Genomic DNA, 23,929 nt, shown 5'->3' on the forward strand with positions numbered 1-23,929 from the left:
TGTAATAAGGAATGGAAGTAAACATTGTATATCAAGCTGTACATAATTATTAGGCAACTTTTTTTTTTTTAGTCAAACTGTGCCAAAAAAGAGATTTAACTGACTCTGAAAAGTCAAAAATTATCATAAGTCTCTCGAAAAGATGTAGCAATCTTGAAAGTGCTAAGATATTGCGGCGTCATCACAGAACCATTAAACATTTTGTTACAATTAGTCAACAGGGACACAAGAAACATGTTGAGGAAAAAGGATGCAAATTAATTGCCAAGGATTTGAGAAGAATCAAGAATACAACTACCAGAAACCAATTATCTTCCAGTTTTGTCATATTGTAGAACTACAACATAGATTTAACACTGAGAAGTACAAAATGCCCAGAGCTCTGAGACATGGCCAAGGCAGGGCCATGACTTGACCATCACTCCAGTCATTTAAGTTTCAGTTTCCTGCAACTTTTACTGGAGTTTTTGCTTCAACACACCTGAGTTAAATAATGAGGTCATTGGCAGGACTCTGTAGAACGTGGCTGCCTACTGAGGACACCTGCCTGCAGCTTGACCAGAGTTGAACTCCCCTGAACAAGACAGAAGACAGATTTTTTTTATGGATGAAATGGGAGCAACTTTTGTTGGACCAGATGAATGGTCCAACAAATGTCCATTTCAAGTTAGAAAAATTAGGTTGTGGTACTGGTTTGGGCTGGTATTGTTAAAGGTGAGCTGGTTAGACCTTTTCGGGTTGAAGATGGGTTCAAAGAAGAAGACACTTTCTTCAAGCAGTGGTTTGTAAATTTCAAGCAATGATTTTTCTGCAGGACAATACTCTGTCAGATGCATCCCAGTACTCCTCTGTGTGGTTAAACGGGCACCATGTCATGACCCCTTCCTTTGTGCTCAACAGATCAAAAAACTATCAGACTTCATGAAAGGAAGGTTTATCTCTAGCTTCTTTTCCATTGACCATATAATTGTGCAAATTTACATTTTGAATATAAATGTACTTACTGGAAACGTGCTGAAAACGCGTCTTCTGATCAAAAGGTTTAAGTGCTAGGATGAGATCGAAATTGGTTTATTTCACAAGGCTGCACTGGAATCACCTTCTTTTGCTTCATATGAGTCACATGATCAATAACTGGAAGTTGCTACTGGCTGAAAAAACGAAGAGGATAACAGGAAGTAGTTGGAGGATTATGACATGGCATGTTTTTAATGACTTATCGCATGAACAAAGTTATTCACATGTGATTTTAATTGCTTTTATTATTTAATGGAAATACCACATTTCCAAATTTTTTATTTTTGTTTTTTTTACATTAGCAGAATATTGACAAACTTTTGAGTTCATTTGTTATGGAAACACAGCTACTGTTATTGAAAACAATGATGGCTACTTTTCTTCCCTACAATAAACTTCCCATTTGCTTAAACATTTGTGTTGGAGGTTTATTGACATTTTAGATGAAGCGACAGCACTGTAGTTGGTGATTAATTAAAATAACACTTGCCTAACATTGTGCACGGAGTGTAGTTTACAGCATGTTGCTTATAGATATCAGAGAATTGCATTACCATATTTGGAAAAGGTGTGAGGCTGTGCTGCAGATGCAGCTCTGTTGCTTAGATGCAAAGTCGCTGAGAAAAATCAAGTGCACTCGGGTTGATCCAGTATCCTGAAGGGAACCGGAGTAAATGATCAATTCTATGGACTCTGAGGTATTTTAGGACATAATTTTAAGGATCATTGCCTCTTTCCAGTTTGAGAACAGATTGTTTAATTAGACCTAAATGGTGTCTTCAGTCATGTGCCCTTTGTGTTGCATTACTTCTACAATGTCTTCCTTTTACTTGATGTGCTTGTTTTCCAGCCTGATTGTCCTCTCCATGGACAGAGAAATTGATACATTATTAATACCGTATGAATTCAAGCATCTAAAACCACTAAAAAGCTAATCATGTAATCATTTGCCATGTAAACATAAAGTCAAGTTAATATTTTGTCTTGGAATTGAACAGTCATTGGATAGATTAATACAGATGATATTGCACCCAAAAGATGGTATAGTAAACATAAGAAACGAATCAGTGGTTGCAATTTTGGAAAAAGTGATTTGGTAATGACTAAAGATAGTTAAATTGAGACAGTTAAATGTTTTGGGTTTTTTCAATAATTTTTTTTTGTTTGTTTTCCTTCTGCCTTCGCTGAGAGAAGTTAGGAATGTGATATGAAGCACACAGAGCCATGGACATTTGGACAGACCTTAATGGAGGCGACAGTGGTGCAGCCTGCAGACTAGGTTGATTCCTCACCGCGGGGCTGTGCTGCATATCTTTCTCTTTCTACCCAGTTTCTGTCTGATTACTGTGAAGGCCACAAGTTAAGCCAAATCTTAACAAAAAAAATTCTTATAAAAAAGTTCTTGGATCAAATTTTCTGCATGACCCAAGTCTGGCTTTCACCTAACATCTTTCAGCTTCTCCACTGGTCCATTCACAGATTTTTCTCCTCTTGCTCACAGGGCCCTACTGTGCATCCAAAAGGCTTTTTTCTGCAGTAATTAAGAGGAAGTTTAAGTAATGACTCAGAGAGTATGTTGCAGAACTTTGCTGCACTGCAGACTTGAACAGCAGACTATTGGTTTTAAAGATGAGATTTGTTTTTTTGACATTTATAGTGACTTTTCTGCAAAACAACCCAAAGTGGTTCAATTTGTTTGATGTGATCAACTAGCTTGTTCATCTTCGCTGTTTTGAAAAATTTTATTTGGCAAAAATCCGGCAGTGGAAGTGTTTCTATCATCAGTATCCTTTTTTAGGATGGGAATTTGGGGGAGGGCCTATGGCAGATTTTCATAGTTGTGACTCCTATAAAGTGCTATATGGACTGCATAGTACCCCTGTTATTGCAAACCCAGTCTTGCTCTCCTGTGTTTTCCTATTTTGATCATCTCTGACTAGCTTTGGGCAGCAGCGTTTAGTCAGCAGGCTTGTAGGCGCAAGCCACCGACTGTGCACAGGTGTGAGTACCAATATAGCCATCAGTTCTCTTTTTTTCTGCCTCATACTTTTGTATGTGTGGTCACCTTTTATACACACAAGCAGGTGCGTCTGGTATAATGAAGACTTTTACATAGATTGCCAACTATGTAGAGCTCCCCACAGGGTTGTGTGGAAATTATAGTATAGTGTGCAACAGCTGTAAGAACAAGAGTAACTTACTTCTCTGATTTACTGTTTTGTTCTTATTATTGGTGTTTGTTGAGATTTTTGCAGATGTTTGGTCAACATATGTTATATTTTGACCAAAAAATATGACTCTTGTGGGTGTATATAAAAGGAGATAAAAAACATTTAAGGTTTTGTTAGACAACAACAGTGTCTGCAGGAGTATTGACCAAGAAGGTTTTCTAAGTTGCAACTAGGCCTGTCACGATAGCAAATTTTGCTGAGCGATTAATTGTCTCAAAAACTATTGCGATAGATGATAATATTGTTTGAAGACCTTTGTACACTGATTTAATGGAAATGACAGAATAATGTATGCGATTTCCTGCCAAAAATAGATACACTTTATTTTCAAAAGAACACTTAACACTGGAACTGATAAACAAAATAACCAAAAACAAAAATAAAATGGATTCTCAGTCTCCATTAACAAAAAAATGTACTTGAATAAAAACACCATAGACCTCATAGACCTTCTATGATGACCTCATAGAAGGTATATAAGGTATATATAGAAGGTATTTATCGATATATAGACTTATATATATATATAGACTTATATATATATATATATATATATATATATATATATATATATATATATATATATATATTTAGGCCTGTCACATAGCAAATTTTGCTGAGTGATTTATTGTCTCAAAAACTATTGCGATAGACGATAGTATTGTTTGAAGACCTTTGTACAATGATTTAATGGAAATGGCAGAATAATGTATGCGATTTCCTGCCAAAAATAGTGGAGAGCACCGGAGTTGAGCCTTTTTTCATTCAGTGTCATCAACAGAAAGAGAAAAGGGCTGGAAGAGACGATAAAGGCGATAATTAAAATGACGTCGATAGTTTTAATTTATCATATGATTAATTGATTTATCGTTTATCGCGACAGGCCTAGTTGCAACAAAAGAACCAGCTATAAAACAATTTTCCATCCTTGTTGGGTTGATGTATGTCTTCTTGCTTGTCTTCAGTCAAATGCTGTTTAGTGTAAACTATCTACTCTCCCATGCAATAGTATAAGTAGTGTGATCTGCAGCTAAGACAAATTACCAAAGATTTGTAGGAAAATTGAAAACTATCGTATGTGTTGCAGCTTGGCGAAAATGCGGATGAGCACAAAACTAGAAGCTTATTATTTTACTACCAAACAACCCAACCTTGCACTGTCAGGTCAATAGTCCAGGGTGAGGGGCACAGTTTTTTTTTTTTGTTTTGTTTTTTTGCAATAGTGGCCAAAACAGCGTTCTTTGACATCGCAACAAGAATAATTTACCCCATCTTGCTGCAGTCGTGTTTGGTTTACACCATTAATCCCGCTGCACATGCACTATACAAGAGTGTATCAATAACTGCACACAAATATGAAATCTTTGACAGGACTTCATATTTTCACAAAACATGCTTAAATTTTTATTTTCACATATTTTAGATAATAATTTTGTAAGATAATTGGGAAGCACTTTGAGGAATAAATATAAAAACATTTCAGTGTTTAATCTGATTTCATGAAGACTTGAGATCTACTTTATCTTCTGGAGCCTTCAAACTATAATTCTCTTATTGTCTCCTTTTATGGTTATTTCCGGAATAATCTACATAAAGTCTGCTATATTCAAAGTCCAAGATTTGACCACCACATGTTTACTTTTGTCTTTAATTTTGTATTAAGGCAGAATTTACTGCCATAATGCAGGTGTTGTATAAGCGACTTTGTTACTATTTGCATTTTCATTACAAATGTGATCAAAACTTTGTCAATATTTTGCTGTAAAAAAAACAACATAATTTCCCAAGTGCAGTGTTTCCAATACATAAGAAAGGCAATTAAAATCTCACAAAATAAGTCCTTAAAAACCATCCTCCTCCTCCCACTTCTTGTTGTCTTCGTCTTTTTTGCCAGCAGTAACATCCGGTTGGTTGATCACACGACTCAGGTGATGCGAAAATTGCGGTTTTGCGGTTACCACAAAAACTTTTTTTCTAAGCAAACTATTTTTATAATTCCAATTTGCACAACTATATTGTCAATTGAAATTCAGTTAGTGTTAAACTACAGTATAGTTTTGGTCTTGTCTTGTTTCTTGCCCACTTTACCTTGTCCTTCTAGATATATTAACTCAATGTGGAATAGATTACATTCTTGCAGAAGTTGAACCAAAGGTTTGTCTCCTATATTCTTTCTTTGCTCAGAAATCAGTTTGCACATTCAGGAGCACTCGACTTACCCGCCCCCACATCTTCACAGTGGGAGCCTGCCCATGTCTTTGAGAATCCCCATACCTGTGTAATTATGTTATGCTCACACATCACACTTTAAACACCCACTAAGCCTCAGCTGTCCGCGCAGTACGTAACAACCACCTACACGTTCTTTTTAGAGCCACAGTCAGTTCCTTCCTCCATGTCTGTTAATAACCCTCCTCTGTCCTGTCTGTCAGACACTGTGTTGGAAAGTCTCACCAAGCTGCTTGCATGTGTTTGGAAAAAAAGGATGTGAGACACAACTGTGCTGGGGGAGGGAGGTTGTTGGTGTGCAGTTGAGGCTTGTTTCCCAGAGGCCACGGAACAGCTGCTAATGCACACGAACGCACATACACACCTACGCTTATGAATCCACTCTGTCTGGAACTGAGAGTGCTGGGATTCACAAAGAAACCAGGCTGTTTCATGTCTGTGTGACTGTCTTGTTTCAGCTGGTCTGAAATAGCCGGTCTCATGATGAATCACTGCTCCGCTGCTGAAGGGGAGGAGCGGACCTGATGTGTGAGCAAGGCACTCCAACTTTTAGTGCATCCACTTTGTGAACTTTTTAGTCTGTGTCCTCCTGATGACTACACACTCTCAACTTGTTGCTTTTATCAGAACACAGCAGAAGTGTTGGACATGTTTCTGTCCTTGCCAGCTCACTATCTATAGTCCTGGTCTTCATGGCTCGCTTTGTTTACCACTGTGTTTACCTTGGTGATGGGTATTGATTCAGACCAGATGTAACCTGATGGGAATAACCTTGAATATTGCAAACGTGTGTGGTAATTTGTTCAGCTCCGAGTGTTTGTATGCCAACTGGGTTTAATTGAATGAGGAAAAGCTCCAGGGACGCACAATGGTGGAGCTTAAGTACTGGATTTAACTTTAACATGTTTGTTTTAATTTATTAATTAGATAGGTTTTAATGTGTTGAACATTTTAACACAATTAATTACATTTTCCTTTTTCACATACAACAATTCAGAGCCAGAACCTTTACATTGTGTTTCTGGTACACCTGTAGGTCTGACGCACAAGCTACATCAGAGAACAACAGGGTTGGACGACAAAACTGCTTCTTCAAGAAATGATCTGATGTAGCATGTAGCAGCAGCAGCGACAACCCCAACATTAATGTCAGCGTTCACAGTCCACATTTCTTTGGGAAAAAAAAATATATATAAATATATTTGAAAGTATTTTTTTCAAAGCCAATCATGAGAAACCTGTAACAAGTTTGATGATAGAATAACCTAAATAACATATTAAAAACAGTAAATCTGTGTAGATGAGCTCATATGTCTGTTTATTCAATAATTTATCAGCAAAAATGTGTTCTGAAAGAAAACTGGGCCTTATTTTGCCAACATATCATTTTTTATTAAAATGTGATTAATTGTAGACCATGCAATTAACTGTATTTAAAAATGAAGTTGCAACACTAGTTTATGTACATGTAAGCGTTCTTCATGACCCAACGAGGTTTGTTTATGTTTTTAAAGACATATTTTACGTTGTATTTTCATATTTCAGGTTATACAACTTAAATTTACTGAATATTTCCAAAAAAGCAATTTTTATAAATAATCCTGTCAAATCTATTTGGTCCATTATTAAAATAAACACATTGTGACACCTTTGGATGTTAAATGCTGCTTCCTTGCTCATCACTGGCTTTCATCCTAGGTCTGCACATGGGGGCGGGCAAGAGTAAGCCCAAGGAGCCGGGCCAGCGCTCCATGAGCCTGGATGGTACCATAGGCACAGGCTCAGACAGTGGACACTTCCACCACCTGGGCCCCTCTCAGCAGACGCAGACCCCCAACCGAAGCCCTGCTGTCGGCACAGGCAGGCCGAGGTACCAAGGGCAGCACCAACACGCCCCGACAAACACCCCAGAACTGAGTCTCTTCGGAGGGGTGGACCACACAGGAACAGTAACATCACCTCAGAGAGGACCTCTGTCAGGTAGGAAAACATGTCATGCTGGTGGACAGGTTTTGATTTAACTCGTTTCAGAACAATTGAAGTGGAGCACCTTGTAATCATTAACTCTGCCATGAATCCCTCTGTGTTCTGGACTTTAATGTGAAGCTATTTAAGTACTGAAGCTTGGCTGAAATTAGGGGGGAAAGCTGGTTGTAAATTCAAAATGGTTGTAAATCAGAAGGATCAAAGTCGCCCAATGAATATAAAAACCGCATCCTAATTAAATTCATGTATTAGACTAATAAGACCCCAGAGAAGGCAGAGATGATGCTGTAGAGCAGGAGTGTCAAACTCCAGTCCTCCAGGGCCGCTGTCCTGCAACTTTTAGATGTGCCTCTGCTGCACCACACCTGAATGGAATAATTAGGTCATTTGCAAGGCTCTGGAGAACTGATCTACACAAGGAGGAGGTCATTAAATCATTTCATTCCAGTGTTTTGTACCTGTGGCACATCTAAAAACTGCAGGACACTGGCCCTTGAGGACTGGAGTTCGACACCTGTGCTGTAGAGACTTAGAGACTTTTGACTTGTGAACACATTGGGATTCATTAAAATAGGATAGAGCAGAGGTCTCCAATTTTTACCAACAAAAAAAGCCACTTTGTCCCTCAGTCCTGCAAATGCTGCATCACATTTTGATTAAAAAAACTACTTTTTTGATAAATTTCTGTTATACAAAATTTGTGGTCATTTTTAAAGAACCACCATTTGATCTGTACTTTTAGTTTTTAATATAAAGATTAACACAAAATGCTTGCAGAAGCATGATGGATACTTTTCCTTCTATTGGATGCTGATGTTTGTTGGAAACAATGTAAACAAAAGTGTTTACTTTCCAATGTAATGAAAGGAAGTATCATTGGTACTTATGGTATAATTTTGTTATGGAAATTTAATGTAGACAATATGCCATGAAAAAATGAAAAACTGTTTAAACATGCATTTGTTGTATCTATATTTAAGAAAAGATATACATACAACAGGGTTTTAACCAAATTACTTGGAGCCATTGTGGAAGGTCCAAAGAGCCACAGGCTGCACAGGGACGTCTGAATTTACCTTTTGAATAAGCAGAAGATGAATAGCTGGATGCTGATGAGGCTTTGCAATAAGAAACCTGTGTATCTAGTGTTTTTTGTTAGTTTTTATTTAACTTACTTTGATTTTGGATTTAAAAACAATACTGTTTAAAAGTAGCAGACAAGTTGCTAAATAAAGTAATTTTTTTTTTTTCCTGAAATGTAAAAATCCTTGTTGAGATCACAGAGAGGGACTGTAGTGCATCTCCAGCAGTGACTAGATGAGTCACTGAGAGGCAGGCTCACTCTGGACCGGTTGCTAATTTAAAGCACAAAGAAACGAGACAAGTAGCCATGCACGCACACACAAACACACATTTTTAAATGAACCTACCATGCATGTTTTTGGACTGCGGTGCCTGAAGAGAACCTACAGATACATCCAGATGACATGCAGTCCTCATGCAGAAACTCCCATCTGGTACTTGAGTCCAGGACTAAGCCTGTCGCAATAAATCAATTAATTGCTTAATAAATTAAAATGAGCTTGAGAATTTGCATTTGCATAATTGTTTTTTCTCGTGTCTATTTCGTTCCACCAAAGACTGGATTACATTCTGGTGCATTGGTCTCAATTAGCCCCTTTTTTTTTTTTTAAGAACAATTTTGTTTACAAAACCGTGAGCATTCATTTAATTGTTTTAGTTGTTAAATGAAAGTTTATTGATTTTTGAAAGTACCATAATATTCGCTTGATAATGCAATAATTTGATTTATCGCCCAGCAAAATTTGTTATTGTGACAGGCCTAGCCAAGACCAACTTGCCTTTGTCTAGATATGTAAAATCTAAAAAGTGATTAGAGTGAGTTTATTTCTGCTGAGCGCACATATTACCATATAACCAGAGCGCAAAGAAGTAGAAGTAAAAAAGGAGAAATAAAAGCACAGAATATTACACAGTGACTAAAAATGCAAAAAGAACCTAGTTTTTACCAAGTTTTTACCATTCTGTTTTTCCAGACAAAAATAATAAAAAGAAATTTATATATATGCTTATTGGTAATTGGTCATTTTAGAGGTTTCAAAAAATGTGACAAGGTCACTTAATAAAAAACAATAAAACATTTTGACCAATTAACTGTTTACAATTGTAACTGTTCAGAAAACTAAATAATAATAATAAAAAAAATGGTTTAAATCTTTATTTATTTTTTCTTCAACCAGACATGAAAGCTTGTTTTTAACATTTTAGCTTGATTTGCTGCAGTGTCCAGTTTTCAGCCAGGAATGTTTAAGCTGTCTGGACCAACCAGATGGTTGGGTTAATGTTGCTTCATGCAGAGAAAATGACCTGCTGGTGTATCAGCAGCAGCCTTCCTAACTACTACATTCTGTCATGCATCTAATGAGCTAATCGATGATTGCCTGGAGGGCTTGGGTTTAGATAACTGATTTGTTGAAGCCTACAAGTACAAAATCCTGCTTAAATATAGAAAATGTCCTCTAGAAAAGTCTGAGTGTTGATATTTCTGTTGAACAAATAGTTATTATTCCCAGATACAACCAAGTCTAAATAAAAAAAAGTCATTCAAGGCTTTCAGGCAAAAACATTCTGTCCTTTTGTTGAGTCTCCAGTGACATTTGTTTAAATAAACATTCCTGGTTTTCTTCCAGGAGGCGTCACTACATTTGTGGCGCTGTACGACTACGAGTCGCGGACAGTGAGCGACCTGACCTTCAGGAAAGGCGACCGGCTGCAGATTGTGAACAACACGTAAGCATCTACAGCCGTTTCCACCATTCCTTCGAAGGATAACTAATAAATAAATAAATGCCTGAAAAGAGACACGGTATGCCTCTTTTTCATGAGCTGTCACCGTTTCCAGAGGTTTCGATGGGATCTCTGTGACACATTTGGGTCAGATTATGATGGGAATAATCATTACAGTAACTGAGCACATTCGTCTAGTCTGTTGCTTGAATGATTGGCTTTCCAGCTGATTTTAGGCCACGAAATGAGTTACCCGACTCCACTTTTCTACTCTCATATGCTGGATGTGTGCTATTACAGATAATTACATACACACACGCGCGCGCACACACACATTATCCTAAGGTAGACTCCAAAAGTCAGCCAGACAGTTAATAATAGCAAGCTATCATTCAGCAGACTGAAGGTTTTACTCTATAAAACTTGCATTTTCCTCATGTATTTGTTCTGATACAGATTCTTGAAGTAGTACCTGTGAGTTCAGCTGTTTTGTTTTGAAATGAACAGAGACAGCCACAGTGAAGGGTTGGAGCTGGGAACAGAGGAGCAAACCCTCCCTTCTGTTTACTGAGGCGGAGGAGAAGACCATTTTGCTAATGTGTCCTGCTTCCTCTTGGGCCATCCTCGTAATCTTTAAGACTCTTCAAAGAGAGCACGTCATGCTGAGATGCAGCCTCACAATTCTTCGATGCAGATTCCACCTGGAAATGTAATTTCCCAGCACATATTGAACTCTTGAGTTGTTTTAGTGAGAAGTCAAGAGAAAAGTGAATATTGAAATTAAATAACATTCCAGACATCCACATACAGATGTTTAAATTTAAATCAATTTATTTATTTATTTTATTTTTTCTCTCATCTTCTAGCATAAAATTTGTTCTGCAGTCAAAATTTCCAACCAGTTCATTTTAAAGTCAAATATTTTAAGGACAAATAACGAAGCATTTGTCTGCTCTTTGTTTATGAAGGTTTTGTTTTATTCAATCAGATTAAAAACAGAATAAAATCGACGCTGCAGTCCTGCAGCGTATCCAGCTCCTTCCTCTGCTGTGCTGCTCGCCCTGCTTTGACTCTTTGCTGTGTTTTGATGCGTCTGCTGTGTCTGTTATTTCTCTTTCTCTCTTCCTTTCTCTTGCTTCATGGTTTCTCCTAGGAAAAAGTACAGCTTCAGGTCAGTATTGTTACCTCATGCAACCTTTTGCTCTGTCCCTTCTCTGTGTTTACTTATTTATTTATTTGCTGGTACGTGGATTTAAATGGATAGTCTGTTTGTTAGACCACAAGGTTCTTTCTGAAATCACACCTAAAATAGTTTTCTGCGGTGTCGCTTTCTTTATACATAATGGATACTCCTGAATATAAAAAGATTTATGATGTAAATCAGCGGAGTAGAAGCTTACCTGGGTTCTGTTTTTTTTCTCGTCACTCTTTGAACTTTGGTGATGTTCAGGTTATTCATATAAGCATGTTTTTGCTTTTACTTTGATAAAACTATCCTGGTGTTACAAAATATGGTGTAAGTTGTAAGACAGTTTGGAACACAACAGTTAAGAGGGAAACTTTGATACATTACTAAACCCAGCACAAGTATGTTTCACAAATAATAAATAAAAATGGGGTTAGGGTTAAGGCACTCATGATTCTTAAAAGACCAGGTTAGTGTCCATATAGGAATGTGTGTATGTACTTTCAAAAAGTGTGAAACTAAAGTGTTTAAATTTTGTACCTCAACATTCACAAACTTTAGTCTATTGGACTTTTTATATGATGATCCAACACAAAGTATTTCATAGTTGTCAAAGGAAATTTCACTTTGTTTCCAATAAATGAAAGAATCTGTAAAGTCCTCTATGTACACGTGTTTTAAAATGCCACCCATAAATAAAGTCCAATGAATAAATTAGCTAATACAGCTGTGTCATGATATGAAGATTGTTTTTCACATATACTATCCATCCAATCTGACTTATATTTTACAAAGAAGAAAGTCTGTGGAAGTGCAAGGCTGGTAAAATCCCAGAAGACCTACATCTGTAAAAATACACACCACACGTTTTAGACTTGTTTTATTATTACTTTGCCTCATTTTCCATCCTCATTCCAAACATTCACTACTTTGTGTTGGTCTGGTCTGGTCTGCATAGAATCCCAGTAGAGTAAACAGATGTTTGTGGTTGTAACGTAGCAAAATGTGGAGGACGTTCAAAGTGTTTTTATAAATTTCTGTGATATTCACCCAGAACTCCAAATATTTCTAGTTTACAAAAGTGGACACTGTCAAAGTTACACAGGAGGTAATGCTAACTACACTTGTATTTTTAATAATCAAATGATAATCTCTCCATGAGCTAGTCAAGGTTTTTCATGCAGACATTTGGTATGACTGATAGTTGAACAGGTAATGTAAGCTAAGTTATGGGAACCACTTAATGCTCCAATTCAGGTCTGCACTTCTTATCATAGTTTGTATTGAACTGAATTAATAGACGTACAAACACAGTAAATATGTTTTCACAACGATATAAATTTTTCAGTCAAAGAAGTTGTTAAAGTTCCTTTTCTGTTTTTATTGCCACAGGGAAGCTGGAGGCAGTGGAGATGTAAAGACACTGTTTTTATTTAGCATCTATACAACATAACATCTTAAACACAACAACACAAACAAGAAAATAACTAAAATCTAAACGTCCTTTACGTCAAACCATACAGTTTTTTTCAAGGTTTATTCTGTGCAGCTCCTCATAAATGTTTTGTTCTTTTTTTGTTTTTGTGTCCTAACTTTCTGGCTCTTCTTTCTCTCCTCCGTCCTATAGAGAAGGGGACTGGTGGCTCGCTCGCTCGCTCACAACAGGAGAAAGCGGTTACATCCCCAGCAACTACGTGGCTCCTTCCGACTCCATCCAAGCTGAAGAGTAAAGCACCTTTTCTGTGTCAAATTTTTTTACCCCACATATATATATAGTATGTGTGTATATCTATTATTTAAAAGTGGTTATATGTGCATCATAGTAATGAATCCATGCATGTTTGTAATTCAGATAGTTCTGACAGCATTTTTTTTTTATACGTGTCGAGCTCCTCCTGTTCTTTTCAGCAGCTCAGCTGGAGTTTCCTCTGATCTTCCCTTTTCTTTGACCGACTTCGGCAGGTGGTATTTCGGGAAGATCACTCGACGTGACTCGGAGAGGCTCCTTTTGAACCCGCAGAACCGACGAGGATCCTTCCTAGTGAGGGAGAGCGAGACCACGAAAGGTGAGAGAGCAGACTCTGGCTTTGCTTCACTGGCTGCCATCGTCATTAAGATCCATCATCAGAATTAGGCCTAATGGCCTCATCTCCAATGACTCATAATGATGTCATAAATCAGCCGCTTTCAGTATATACCGCCCAATTTAAAGCATGTTACATGGCAAAAGCTTGAAAAACGCACATGATTGCTTAAAACTCAATATTACATTTTGAGATCTCATTAAGAAAATGCTGAGCATCAGGTTTAGTCCGGTAGCAACAAGACAATTAAGAGGGAAAACAAGTTGTCAGCTCTTTTAAGTGTTGAACTCTTATATTTTCAAGCCAAGAAGCGGTTTTTAAAATAAATATTTTAAATAGAAGCTCTGGGAAGTGTGGTGTTAGCTGGAAAGAAATATGCATGTGGAAGATTTTTCTCCAAAAAGAATTTCAGTGTAATGTGAAATTTTTGTAAACTAAAGCCATTTTCACTAATTCTTTGTCCAAAATCTAGCTTATACCAAATGTTTAGTTTTTAGTGCAAATATCTTAGAACATTTGAAATAAGACTAAAGTAACTCACAAGAAGCTCTTCAGCAAGATGCAATAGTTTATTTTAGGTCAATAATTCTTGAATATTAATAAAATGTACTGGTTCCGCTGGCAGATTATTTCACTTATAACATGGGAAAAATGTCTTGTGGTACCAGTGGAATAGTACTTAATATCAATATTAAGGAATTATTTACTTGAAACAAACTCCTATATCTTGCTAAAAAGTTACTTGTAAGTTAGTTTTTGTCTAACTTCAGGATATTTGCACTAGAAGACTAAAACTACTTGGTAAGATTTAGTGTTTTTTCAGTGATGCCCTGCAGCTCCTCTTGTTATTTCTCACTGTGAGAGAAACATCCACAGCAGAATATGCACTGCCATTAAGGAATGAATGGAGAGTGTGGGAAAACGCCTGAATCTTCTCCACCTCTCCTCAACATCACTGGTGTTTGTGTGCAAAAACGTTTTGGTTGGTTATAAGCATGCATTAATTTGTTCCCTGATGAGTTGCACAGATTTTTATATAAAATGTAATCTAAAAAAGAAGGTTGTTAAGAATTTGGCATGTGTTAAAACAGTGTGAAAAAGGCAACTGTTCCCAACAGACTACATTAACACGATATGAGTAAATCTTAAGGGACTACATTTAAGAGGCAGAACTTCCTAATTAAGTTATTTCATTTCAGCCTTTGGCTCCAGCTTTGTTGTCCATGTGCGTGACGGAGTTGTTGCATCTTTTTCTTAAAATCTGCAGTCGGATCTAGTCTCGGTGATGTAGGAGGGCTCTTGAAAGGCTTGTTTTTCAGAAAGTCTGGGGGGATAAATAAAAGGATTGGAGTGGGTTGGACCTGTGAATGGATAGGGGTGAATCATTCACCCTTAACTAGGTCAGCCTTGAAGGGTGCTGTATTCCCCCCTCTGGCTGTAAGTCGCAGTATACACTCACACATACACGCACACACACCAGTAGAAGAACAGTGGTAGAGGGGCTTGAGGAGAGAGTGTAGAACTACAAATAAGCAAATCAGAGAAAAAAGAGGGGAGGATCGAGAGGAGCAGGAGGAGCTCTGGCAGGAGATTTGTTGCCTCAGGTTAAGTTCTGTATTAGCTGTCAAATGTTAGGTTCTCTGTGTGACCGAAATGAGCAGGAGCATGCTGCTGACATGTTGAGACGGCAACAAAAATCTGATCTTTGCACTGCACACGCTGCACACACACTACCTACATCAATCATTTAGGCTTTATTGGATTTTCATTTTGTTTTTGGAAACTTATTCTACTTTCATAATCCAAATGTTTCACGATTGGTCGAGATTGTAAATTGCTTTAAGCCTCACTCCAGGAAAAATTTAATTCAAGCTACATTTGGACAGCAACATGGAAGGCAAGTGAGTGTTGAACTGGTGGAGACGCGCTGCTCTGAATATGCCATGTGGTGTGCAGGCTGGATGTACACTGGGAGCTTTAACTTCTCTGCCCTAGATATTTTTTTTCTGCCAGGGAGATAAGATCAGTCAACAAATCTTGAGATAAAAAGTGATTGATTTGTTTTCCTTTTAGCTTCCCTGTACAAAGAATGGGTCTATGGCTGAATCAGATCCAAATAGCATTTTTTTAATCTGGATTACATTTCATTGACTAGTTCTTTAGTACTTTATCAGTTTGAATCTTTTCTAAATTCCCACAAATGTAATGGATTTAAATCGAGATTGCACTTTGTTGAAATATTTAGCAGTAGCTGAAGGTGCTAAACCACCAGTGATAGATTTTAATCTGCTCAAAACTCCAAAATGGAGAATAGAATTTAGATCTTTTATACATTTGTTTGTAGCAATAAGGTCTTCTAAATATTCAGTAAAATATTTATTGTTCTGCTGTTTGTCCCATCATATTTGCAACTCAATTGTACAGGTGATGTTTTATTTACCTTAATCTTCATAATGTAGTAAAGATCACAAGTGCTAGACAAATGATCTGTGGTTTAGTGCAGTTTGAATTCAGGTGCTAATAAGTGCTAGTTCAAGAAGCAGGAACTGACTGTGTAAGTAAATATAGGATGCAGCTGAATTGCATCCCGTGCTTTCAAAGCTTCTGAACGAAACATAATGACCCAGAAGTATCTGTATGGAAGCCGTGATAAGAGCTTGTTCCAATCCTTTCAATGCCAACGAAAGGAGGTTCAGTGGCTCCTTTTGTCATTTCTGTTAGCATTGGATCCTCTTTCATGCAATCAAAGGAGAAGATGTTGTTCCCATAATTCCTTGCAGCCTTGGCATTCACAATCATTCTTGATTGTTTTCACCCTCAAACAAAATGGAATTCATGTTGTATTAATGGTCAGAAAGATAAATGTGCGCTGAAAGGCTCTTTCTAAAATGTGGCTGTTTCTTTAAGATTTTATTTTAAAAGTTAAACCATGTTTAGGAAATAATATTTTATATTTTAAAAGTGTACACTTAGATATTTGGTCTATGAATCAAAATCCTGTAGAGCAGTGGTTTTTAATTATTTTACACGAAGCCCTGCCTCAGTAAATGCTGGAGGTATAAAAACTAAAAAAAATGAAATATATAAATACGGTATATATATATATATTTTTTTTTTTCTTTTCCTCTCAACTAAAAGAAATTATGTTCAGTTTTGTATCATTCCCCAATTTCATGTTTTGACTTCTGGGTAAGTAAATAGATCTCAGTATTTGTTCTACATTCACTGTTGTTTGCTTAAATTCATATCGGGATTTGCCAAAATTCTGTCTTGAGTTTTCGACTTTGTCATTTGGAGCAAAAGTACTGCCAGTGTTACATGTACCAGTTTAAAAAAAATCTTAACTGCAATTGTTTTTCTTGTTATGACTGAATTGTGGTCTTACTAATTATGATCCACCTACAACTTTCATTATTTTTTTCATTATATTCTTTTTCCACCTTTCCTTGATATCAAAACATTTTTCTCTACTGTTGTGAAGATTTGCAGTAGTATTTCCACTCTGTATTTACTCAGCCCCTTTTTTCTCATTCTTATTCATGTAAATTTTTATTTTTCATATTTAGTTGGATCTTGTCTCCAGTTCCACAGGACTGAGTTGTAGCTGGCCCGGTTCAGTATAGAGATGTGAATGGACAACATTTTGGATGGGTGCTGATCTTTGGCGCTGCCAGTAGGAAACTCCTCAGAGCAGCTGTCGGAGCGGCTCAGAGCCACCTGGTTTCATTGTTCTGATCCATCTCCGTCTGTTGTTTTGGTTTTGCCCACAGGGGCGTACTGCCTGTCAGTGCTGGATTATGACAACACCAAAGGCCTCAATGTAAAACATTACAAGATCAGGAAGCTGGATAGCGGAGGTTTCTACATCACCTCTCGCACCCAGTTCACCAGCTTACAGCAACTAGTCTTCCACTACCGCAGTGAGTATTCAGACAGTGCTGGTGGTTCACCTCTTACAACGCTGCTGTCCTTAATCTCCCTTTTCACTTTGTCTCCTTTCCTTTTTTCCTCAGAGCACTCAGATGGGTTGTGTCATGCTCTGACTGATGTGTGTCCAGTGGCCAAGCCTCAGACGCAAGGCTTGGCCAGGGATGCCTGGGAGATTCCTCGAGAGTCCCTCCGCTTGGATGTTAAACTCGGACAGGGCTGCTTTGGAGAAGTCTGGATGGGTAGGAAATAATCACTCTTGTACCATACATGGTTTAATATATATCCAAGGACAGTTGTTAAAAGGGTGTATTATGTAAAATCAGCTTATTTGAGCTTTAAATCATGTTGTAATGCTATTCCCTCATTGGAAATATGTTGAGTGGTGTTTTGATTCCTTCATCCATGACTGAGAAAACTTTTAATCTCCCGTGGCAGCCATTCTGGGGATCCTAAATGCCTGGTTCCTTTAGGCTAGTGGTAGCAGCAATTAGCAAACACCTGGTGGAACTGGGCTTCTGCTGACCTCATCATATGAACTACTCATGAGAACAGTTAGAAACAACTTAATGGAAAAAAGGATGTGCTGAAGATGGTGTGTCAGAAAATGCAAAGAGCTTCTTAAAGACACAGAAACACAATTTCAAGCGTTTAATTATGAAGTCAAATTTCTTTTAAGTCATATAAGAGCATCTTTACATAATTGAAGGCAACAGATACTTGGTTGTGCTATAAAATCTCACTGTGTGCCTGGAAATGCATCAAGTAGTCGTGGCTTAGTGTGGGGATGAAGGGATGAGGTTAAGTTGGATTGTAGTAAGGATGAGAGAGTCGCTGTTGCCAATTTAGCAACTTTGTTGATGTATTTAGTGACTTTTCAGACACCTTTAGCAACTTTTTTTAAAGCATCTAGCTTCATTATTGGAGACTTTTATTGCAACATGTGAAAGCACCAGCCACTCTCCAGCTTCACTCTGAGTAAGAAGTGAGTGCTGTGTGATGTAAAGCCATTACCATTGTAAGCAAACAGAAAATTAAACTGCAGTAGCCGCCATTCAACCCAAAGAGGCCAACTCTGAGACAGTTTTTGGCAAAATATTGCAAAACAAAACAAAATTACATTAATTATCAAAATTTGCACAAAAACATACCAATAGCACCCTTATTGACCAATGTTGAGAGTTTCTTTGCTAAACAATACGTTGATTGGGGTGTGGCTACTCTTTAACCAGTTTTATAATGCCTGCTACAAATCAAGTCCTTCCCTCCGATATCGGGTTGCAGGGTTTAGCAGGTCCAAGGTGGAAACCCAAATGGGAGAGCTCCATATCTATACTCTTAGCCTGAAGACAGACAACCAAATGGCTAAAACTGACTTCAGTCACTTGTATTTGAGAATGACTTCTTCTGTTCATGATCTGCGTCTCATGACCCTTGTTGACTGTTGGAATGTAAACGCCCCGGTAAATCGACAGCATTGCATTTCGATGAGCTCTCTTTTTTTACCATGCCAGATCTCAGTGACATGACCATAAGAGGCTCTAGTCTGGGTCTTGCTCCATCTCAACCTCTTTTGTGAACCAGAAGCAAAATGCTTAAACATTTTTCCATTTGAGATATGACTTAAAAGACTGACACCAAAGCAAAAAGAGCAATTTTCAAAATTTATGCTAGCAAATGTAATTTTTCTCAAATTTTTTAAAGATGACCACAAAAATCTTTCTTGGATAATGAGATTTTTGTCTGCTCAGTTCTGGATATTTCGAGCCTATTATAGGACCTCTTGTCACCCAACTCAACATTTACACTCACATGGTTGAAAATGGTTGCTAACAGATGCACAATTATACAGCAGTGCATCTTTGAAAAGCAGAAGTAGTGCCTCCTGCAAAGTCAACAAGAATGCAACAAATGGTTTCTGGGTGGTAAGTAAACAACAAAACACTTGTCTTATCCAGCAGCCATTGTACCAGCTGATAAAACATGCTGGTGCTCTGCTGTGGTTGCTAGGTAACTGACTGGCTCTTTCTTTGAGTTGCCAGGTGAGGTACAGTGCCTTCTGATTTGACGTTACATTTCAGAGGCTTTTTAAATGGGTCATGTCCCAGATACCAAACAAACATTAACTTGTCACCAAAAGCCAGCTGGGTGTCTTTTAAAAAAAATACTTGGGTTGTTTCTGTTCTTTATGAGTTTAAGTTCTGGTTTTGTTGACAGGAACATGGAATGGTACAACGCGGGTAGCCATTAAGACCTTAAAGCCGGGCACTATGTCTCCAGAGGCCTTTCTACAGGAAGCACAAGTCATGAAAAAGCTACGGCATGAGAAGCTGGTCCAGCTGTATGCCGTAGTGTCTGAGGAGCCCATCTACATTGTGACAGAGTATATGAGTCAAGGTACCTCAGGAAGAATTACTCTAACTTAAGTGGGCTACTGAGCCTTGAAAATTCTGTTTCTGACACTTGAAATAAGCAGTTTAACTGTATAATTGGCAATGCAAGTGAATTGCAATTGTAAGGAATGCCGTGTTGCTCTGCATTCACAGGTAGCTTATTGGACTTCCTCAAAGGGGATCCAGGAAAGATGCTTCGTCTGCCACAGCTGGTAGACATGGCTGCTCAGGTAAATCCCTGAACATTCATTCAGTTTTCTTTTGTTTACTTGTGAGGAATCTGTGCAAAGTCCTGTACGTTCCCTCAGATTGCTGCCGGGATGGCTTATGTGGAGAGGATGAACTACGTTCACAGAGACCTGCGTGCAGCAAACATCTTGGTAGGAGACAACCTGGTGTGTAAGGTGGCTGACTTTGGTCTCGCAAGACTGATTGAAGACAACGAGTACACAGCAAGGCAAGGTAAGTTATCACTACCATCAAAATCAAAAATTGGAACAGTGTTGAATGTTGTGTTTTTAAGTGTTTCATTTAATTTCCGTTTTTTCAGGTGCCAAGTTTCCAATCAAATGGACTGCACCAGAGGCAGCGCTGTACGGCCGTTTCACCATAAAGTCAGACGTCTGGTCCTTTGGGGTGCTTCTCACAGAGCTCGCAACCAAAGGCAGAGTTCCCTATCCAGGTTAGAGCTTTGCTTATGATCAAACTCTCCTAGATTTGCCTTCATCAGTTGTTCGCTTATCCTTGTAGAGTTCTTGGGGGGCTGATGGACATAATTGGGCAAGCAGTGGGGTAACCTTGCACAGGTCACCACTCAGGCAACATAGTCACAAAGAACAAACATCCATACACACACGTACTTTACCCAAGAACAGTTTAGATAGACCAGTGATGTTTTTGGACTGTGTATGAACAGGGAGAGCATAAAAACGAAAGGTCAGGATTCAAACTGATGCAGGCCAAAATAACTAACTCTGGTTTATGTGCATTCTAATTTTACGTTCACATGAACCTCTCTAACTTATGTTGACGTCGCAGATGGAACTAACAGAATCCATTAGACTTACTCTAAATGGGTAAACCTTGTAGTCTTACTGTAATTAGGTGTAAGAATTCCTAAAGTGACGTCTTGTTTCTCTGTTCAGGTATGGTTAACCGAGAGGTGCTTGACCAGGTTGAGCGTGGCTACAGGATGCCTTGTCCAGCAGAGTGCCCCACTTCCTTGCATGATCTCATGCTTTCCTGCTGGAGGAAGGATCCTGAAGAGAGGCCGACATTTGAGTACCTGCAAGGCTTCCTAGAAGACTACTTCACCTCCACAGAACCCCAGTATCAACCTGGGGAGAACCTATAGAACCACAAACTTTATCAAACCCAAATGGGGAGTGGGGCCTCAGCACTGAATGATCTGCACTAACCGACCTCAGAGGAGGATCTGAGACTGTGAAACTAATCTGTGAGGAACTTCTTCAGTGGAAACAAAACCGAGACGGAAAGCTGCAGAAGTCCCTCTGTGTGCCGTACAGGAACTGCTACAGAACAACCCGGAGAAACCGGTGTTCTGGAAGCCATCACAGTCGACCCAAGTTCTCCTGCTGGTTATCCTCCGACTCAGATCAAACTGAGAGACTTGCAGGTAAATGTTTATGTGAGGTGCAACGGATGTGAAAAGGAACCAAATCAGGACACACAGAGTTGGTGCATAAAGAACAAACTTCAAGATGAGGAGAAAAAGGAAAGAGAAGAAACTTCAAATTAATTATGAGCTGTAATTGCGTGAACTCGCCCTTTTTCCATCTCTTCTTCATCATGTCATAACTTTTCCACTCACACAAGAGCACTACCACTGTGGCTCAGGTGCCAAAGGAAAACTCCTTTTCTATATCTGCTCTGTCGCTTTTCCTCTTTCCTCTTCAGTTTCTCCCCAGTTTTCTTCAAGTGCTCCTTCTTTAAAGTGTCTCAGCTCTGAAACTCTGCATCTTTATCATTCAGTTTAGTTGGCCAGCCTGTTTCTTGTGGTGGAAAACATTTAATGTCAGACAAACTTGCTATGTTTGCTTTATTTTGTGTGTGTGTGTGTTTTTCAATAGACAAAATTGGTAAAATTCCAATCAGTGATTGCCAGGACAGACATGCAGGTTCTGTGACATTAACATCAACATAACGTTTGAGGCCTTTTTCTCCTGTTTAATCATGCTGGTTCCAAGCCTCCATTAAAACGACTCTGATGCAGGCGGTGCCTGAATGTGTATTGTTTTGATTGATCTCAGTTAGCTGAGATCAATCAAAAACAAAAAATCTTAAAGGATCAGGACTGTCAGAGGCGCGCTAAAGGGCATTTTTAATAGATTTCACAGCACAAGTATCTAAGAAATGAATTGGGCAACTTCTGTCAAGCAGTTCCGTGCATAGGCTGACATGGTATCTGACCAATCATATTAGTGATAAATATCTAACTCAACATGAGGAATGAATTTCTTGCTTATGTACATATAAGCTGTCATGCTGGCAGAACAACCTTATAACATTAGCTGAGTAATAGACGTTTTTTAAACATGCATCATTAATAAAATATGCAACTTGAAAGCCCTAAAGAAACCGGTAAACCTCTGATCAGGTAAAACTAATAAAGCTGTGTTTGAGTTTATTTTGAAGCTTATTAGCATGCTTTTGTGCTCGTCTTTTCTTGACTATTGGTTGGTTTTTACTTATATCCTTCTGTTCATTAAAAGTTCTGCTGAGATTGTGGGATCAATTACAGAGAAAATTCACATTTTTCTGGGTCACTCCACTGCTGTATATATTGTAGCTTTTTAGGCTGGGTTTTTGCACCCCATCTTTTACTTTCCCAAGGCAGGTTTGTGTGTAGGGTGCTTCATACTTCACTTTAGAGCAGCAGAGCTGTTTTTTGTTTTGTTTTATTTTGCTTGCAGAGTTAACATAAACCATGCAGCAATAAGACATGGAGTTCCCCCAACAGTTGCAAAACCGTAACGACGGTGACCAATTTCAACAACCAGTCTGATGCTGAAACCACAGGGAAGTGGTGTGGGTTGTGATGTTACCATATGATATTAATAATAAGGTCAAAGATGTAAATATTATCTTAATCAAATGACTGTGACGATCATGTTATGTTTTTTGTGTAGCTTTTTCCTTCGTTTTGCTTCTTGAGGTTTTTACACTGACACGCCTAATCAATGCTTAACTGATATTGATGTCCGACTGTAAACAGGACTGAAAGAAAAAAAAAATCACCTTTTGTTTTTGAAACTTCTGTTTATCTTTCAAAGGACAATTCACTATTGGGCGAGAGCATTTTGTGTAGTCTGTTCTTTCCTTTTTTTAGACTGGGAATTACCCCATCTATGTGGACACTGAGCCACCAGTAAGTCACTGGAACAATGGGGAAGAAAGCAGACTTATGACAGAATGACTAACTCTTAGGTCAGACCGGATTTTATGTGCCATATTTAAATAAGCGTCTCATTCTTCCCATTTCTTCATTATTTACTTCAATTGTTTATAAATCTATGCAGTTTCAGTCTTGCATACCTGCAACTTCACAGCCATTTTGTTCTAAAGTCAAAATCAATGATCAATGACAGTGTGAGCATTTTGTAAGGACTTCTTTCATTTATCTATTTTTGTTTTTATGTAACAGGATTGATATAGTTATTGTGCCACTTTATGTTGATCTTTAAATGTGCAATAAATTATATTTGAAATGTGTTTTGATAAGGGTTTGTGCTGGTGATGGTTTACAGTTGTTTGCATGATGGATTGTCTCACGGGTCAAATGTTAAGGGAATTTCACATGTCATTGGAAAATCACCAGTTCAGGGAACTATGTGCATTGCAAAGAAGTAGTTGGTAAAACCTGTTCCTTTCAAGGGTTGAAGTTTTTCAAAGATTAAAGTGCATAGAACTGCACTGAGATGAAGAGGAAACCACCTGGAGTGACACACCAGGGACCAGCTGAAGCGTAAGCATTTAGTTGTCTTGATGTCAATGAAGCTTGTGTTAGCAGGTTTTTCTAATTGAAGGTGTAAAGTTATCAGTGACCAT

General features: G+C 38.1%; 1 protein-coding gene across 2 annotated transcripts in view; it reads left to right on the forward strand.

Moving 5' to 3' along the window:
- LOC122833419 (proto-oncogene tyrosine-protein kinase Src-like) overlaps positions 1–23,593 on the forward strand; it is a 28,452-nt gene extending 4,859 nt beyond the window's left edge. The window contains exons 2-13 of one of the 2 annotated variants that reach the window (XM_044120927.1): positions 7,176–7,457; positions 10,175–10,274; positions 11,425–11,442; positions 13,085–13,183; positions 13,420–13,523; positions 17,312–17,461; positions 17,555–17,710; positions 19,686–19,865; positions 20,015–20,091; positions 20,170–20,323; positions 20,412–20,543; positions 21,007–23,593. In XM_044120927.1, the coding sequence (XP_043976862.1) occupies positions 7,184–7,457; positions 10,175–10,274; positions 11,425–11,442; positions 13,085–13,183; positions 13,420–13,523; positions 17,312–17,461; positions 17,555–17,710; positions 19,686–19,865; positions 20,015–20,091; positions 20,170–20,323; positions 20,412–20,543; positions 21,007–21,215 (1,653 nt within the window). In that variant the 5' untranslated portion in view covers positions 7,176–7,183 and the 3' untranslated portion in view covers positions 21,216–23,593. The remainder of the gene's footprint in view (positions 1–7,175; positions 7,458–10,174; positions 10,275–11,424; positions 11,443–13,084; positions 13,184–13,419; positions 13,524–17,311; positions 17,462–17,554; positions 17,711–19,685; positions 19,866–20,014; positions 20,092–20,169; positions 20,324–20,411; positions 20,544–21,006) is intronic. The other variant, XM_044120928.1, reaches the window with a different exon arrangement.
- Positions 23,594–23,929: the final 336 nt, after the last annotated feature.

This window comes from Gambusia affinis, linkage group LG07, assembly GCF_019740435.1.
Source record: "Gambusia affinis linkage group LG07, SWU_Gaff_1.0, whole genome shotgun sequence".
Classification (NCBI taxonomy): Eukaryota; Metazoa; Chordata; class Actinopteri; order Cyprinodontiformes; family Poeciliidae; genus Gambusia; species Gambusia affinis.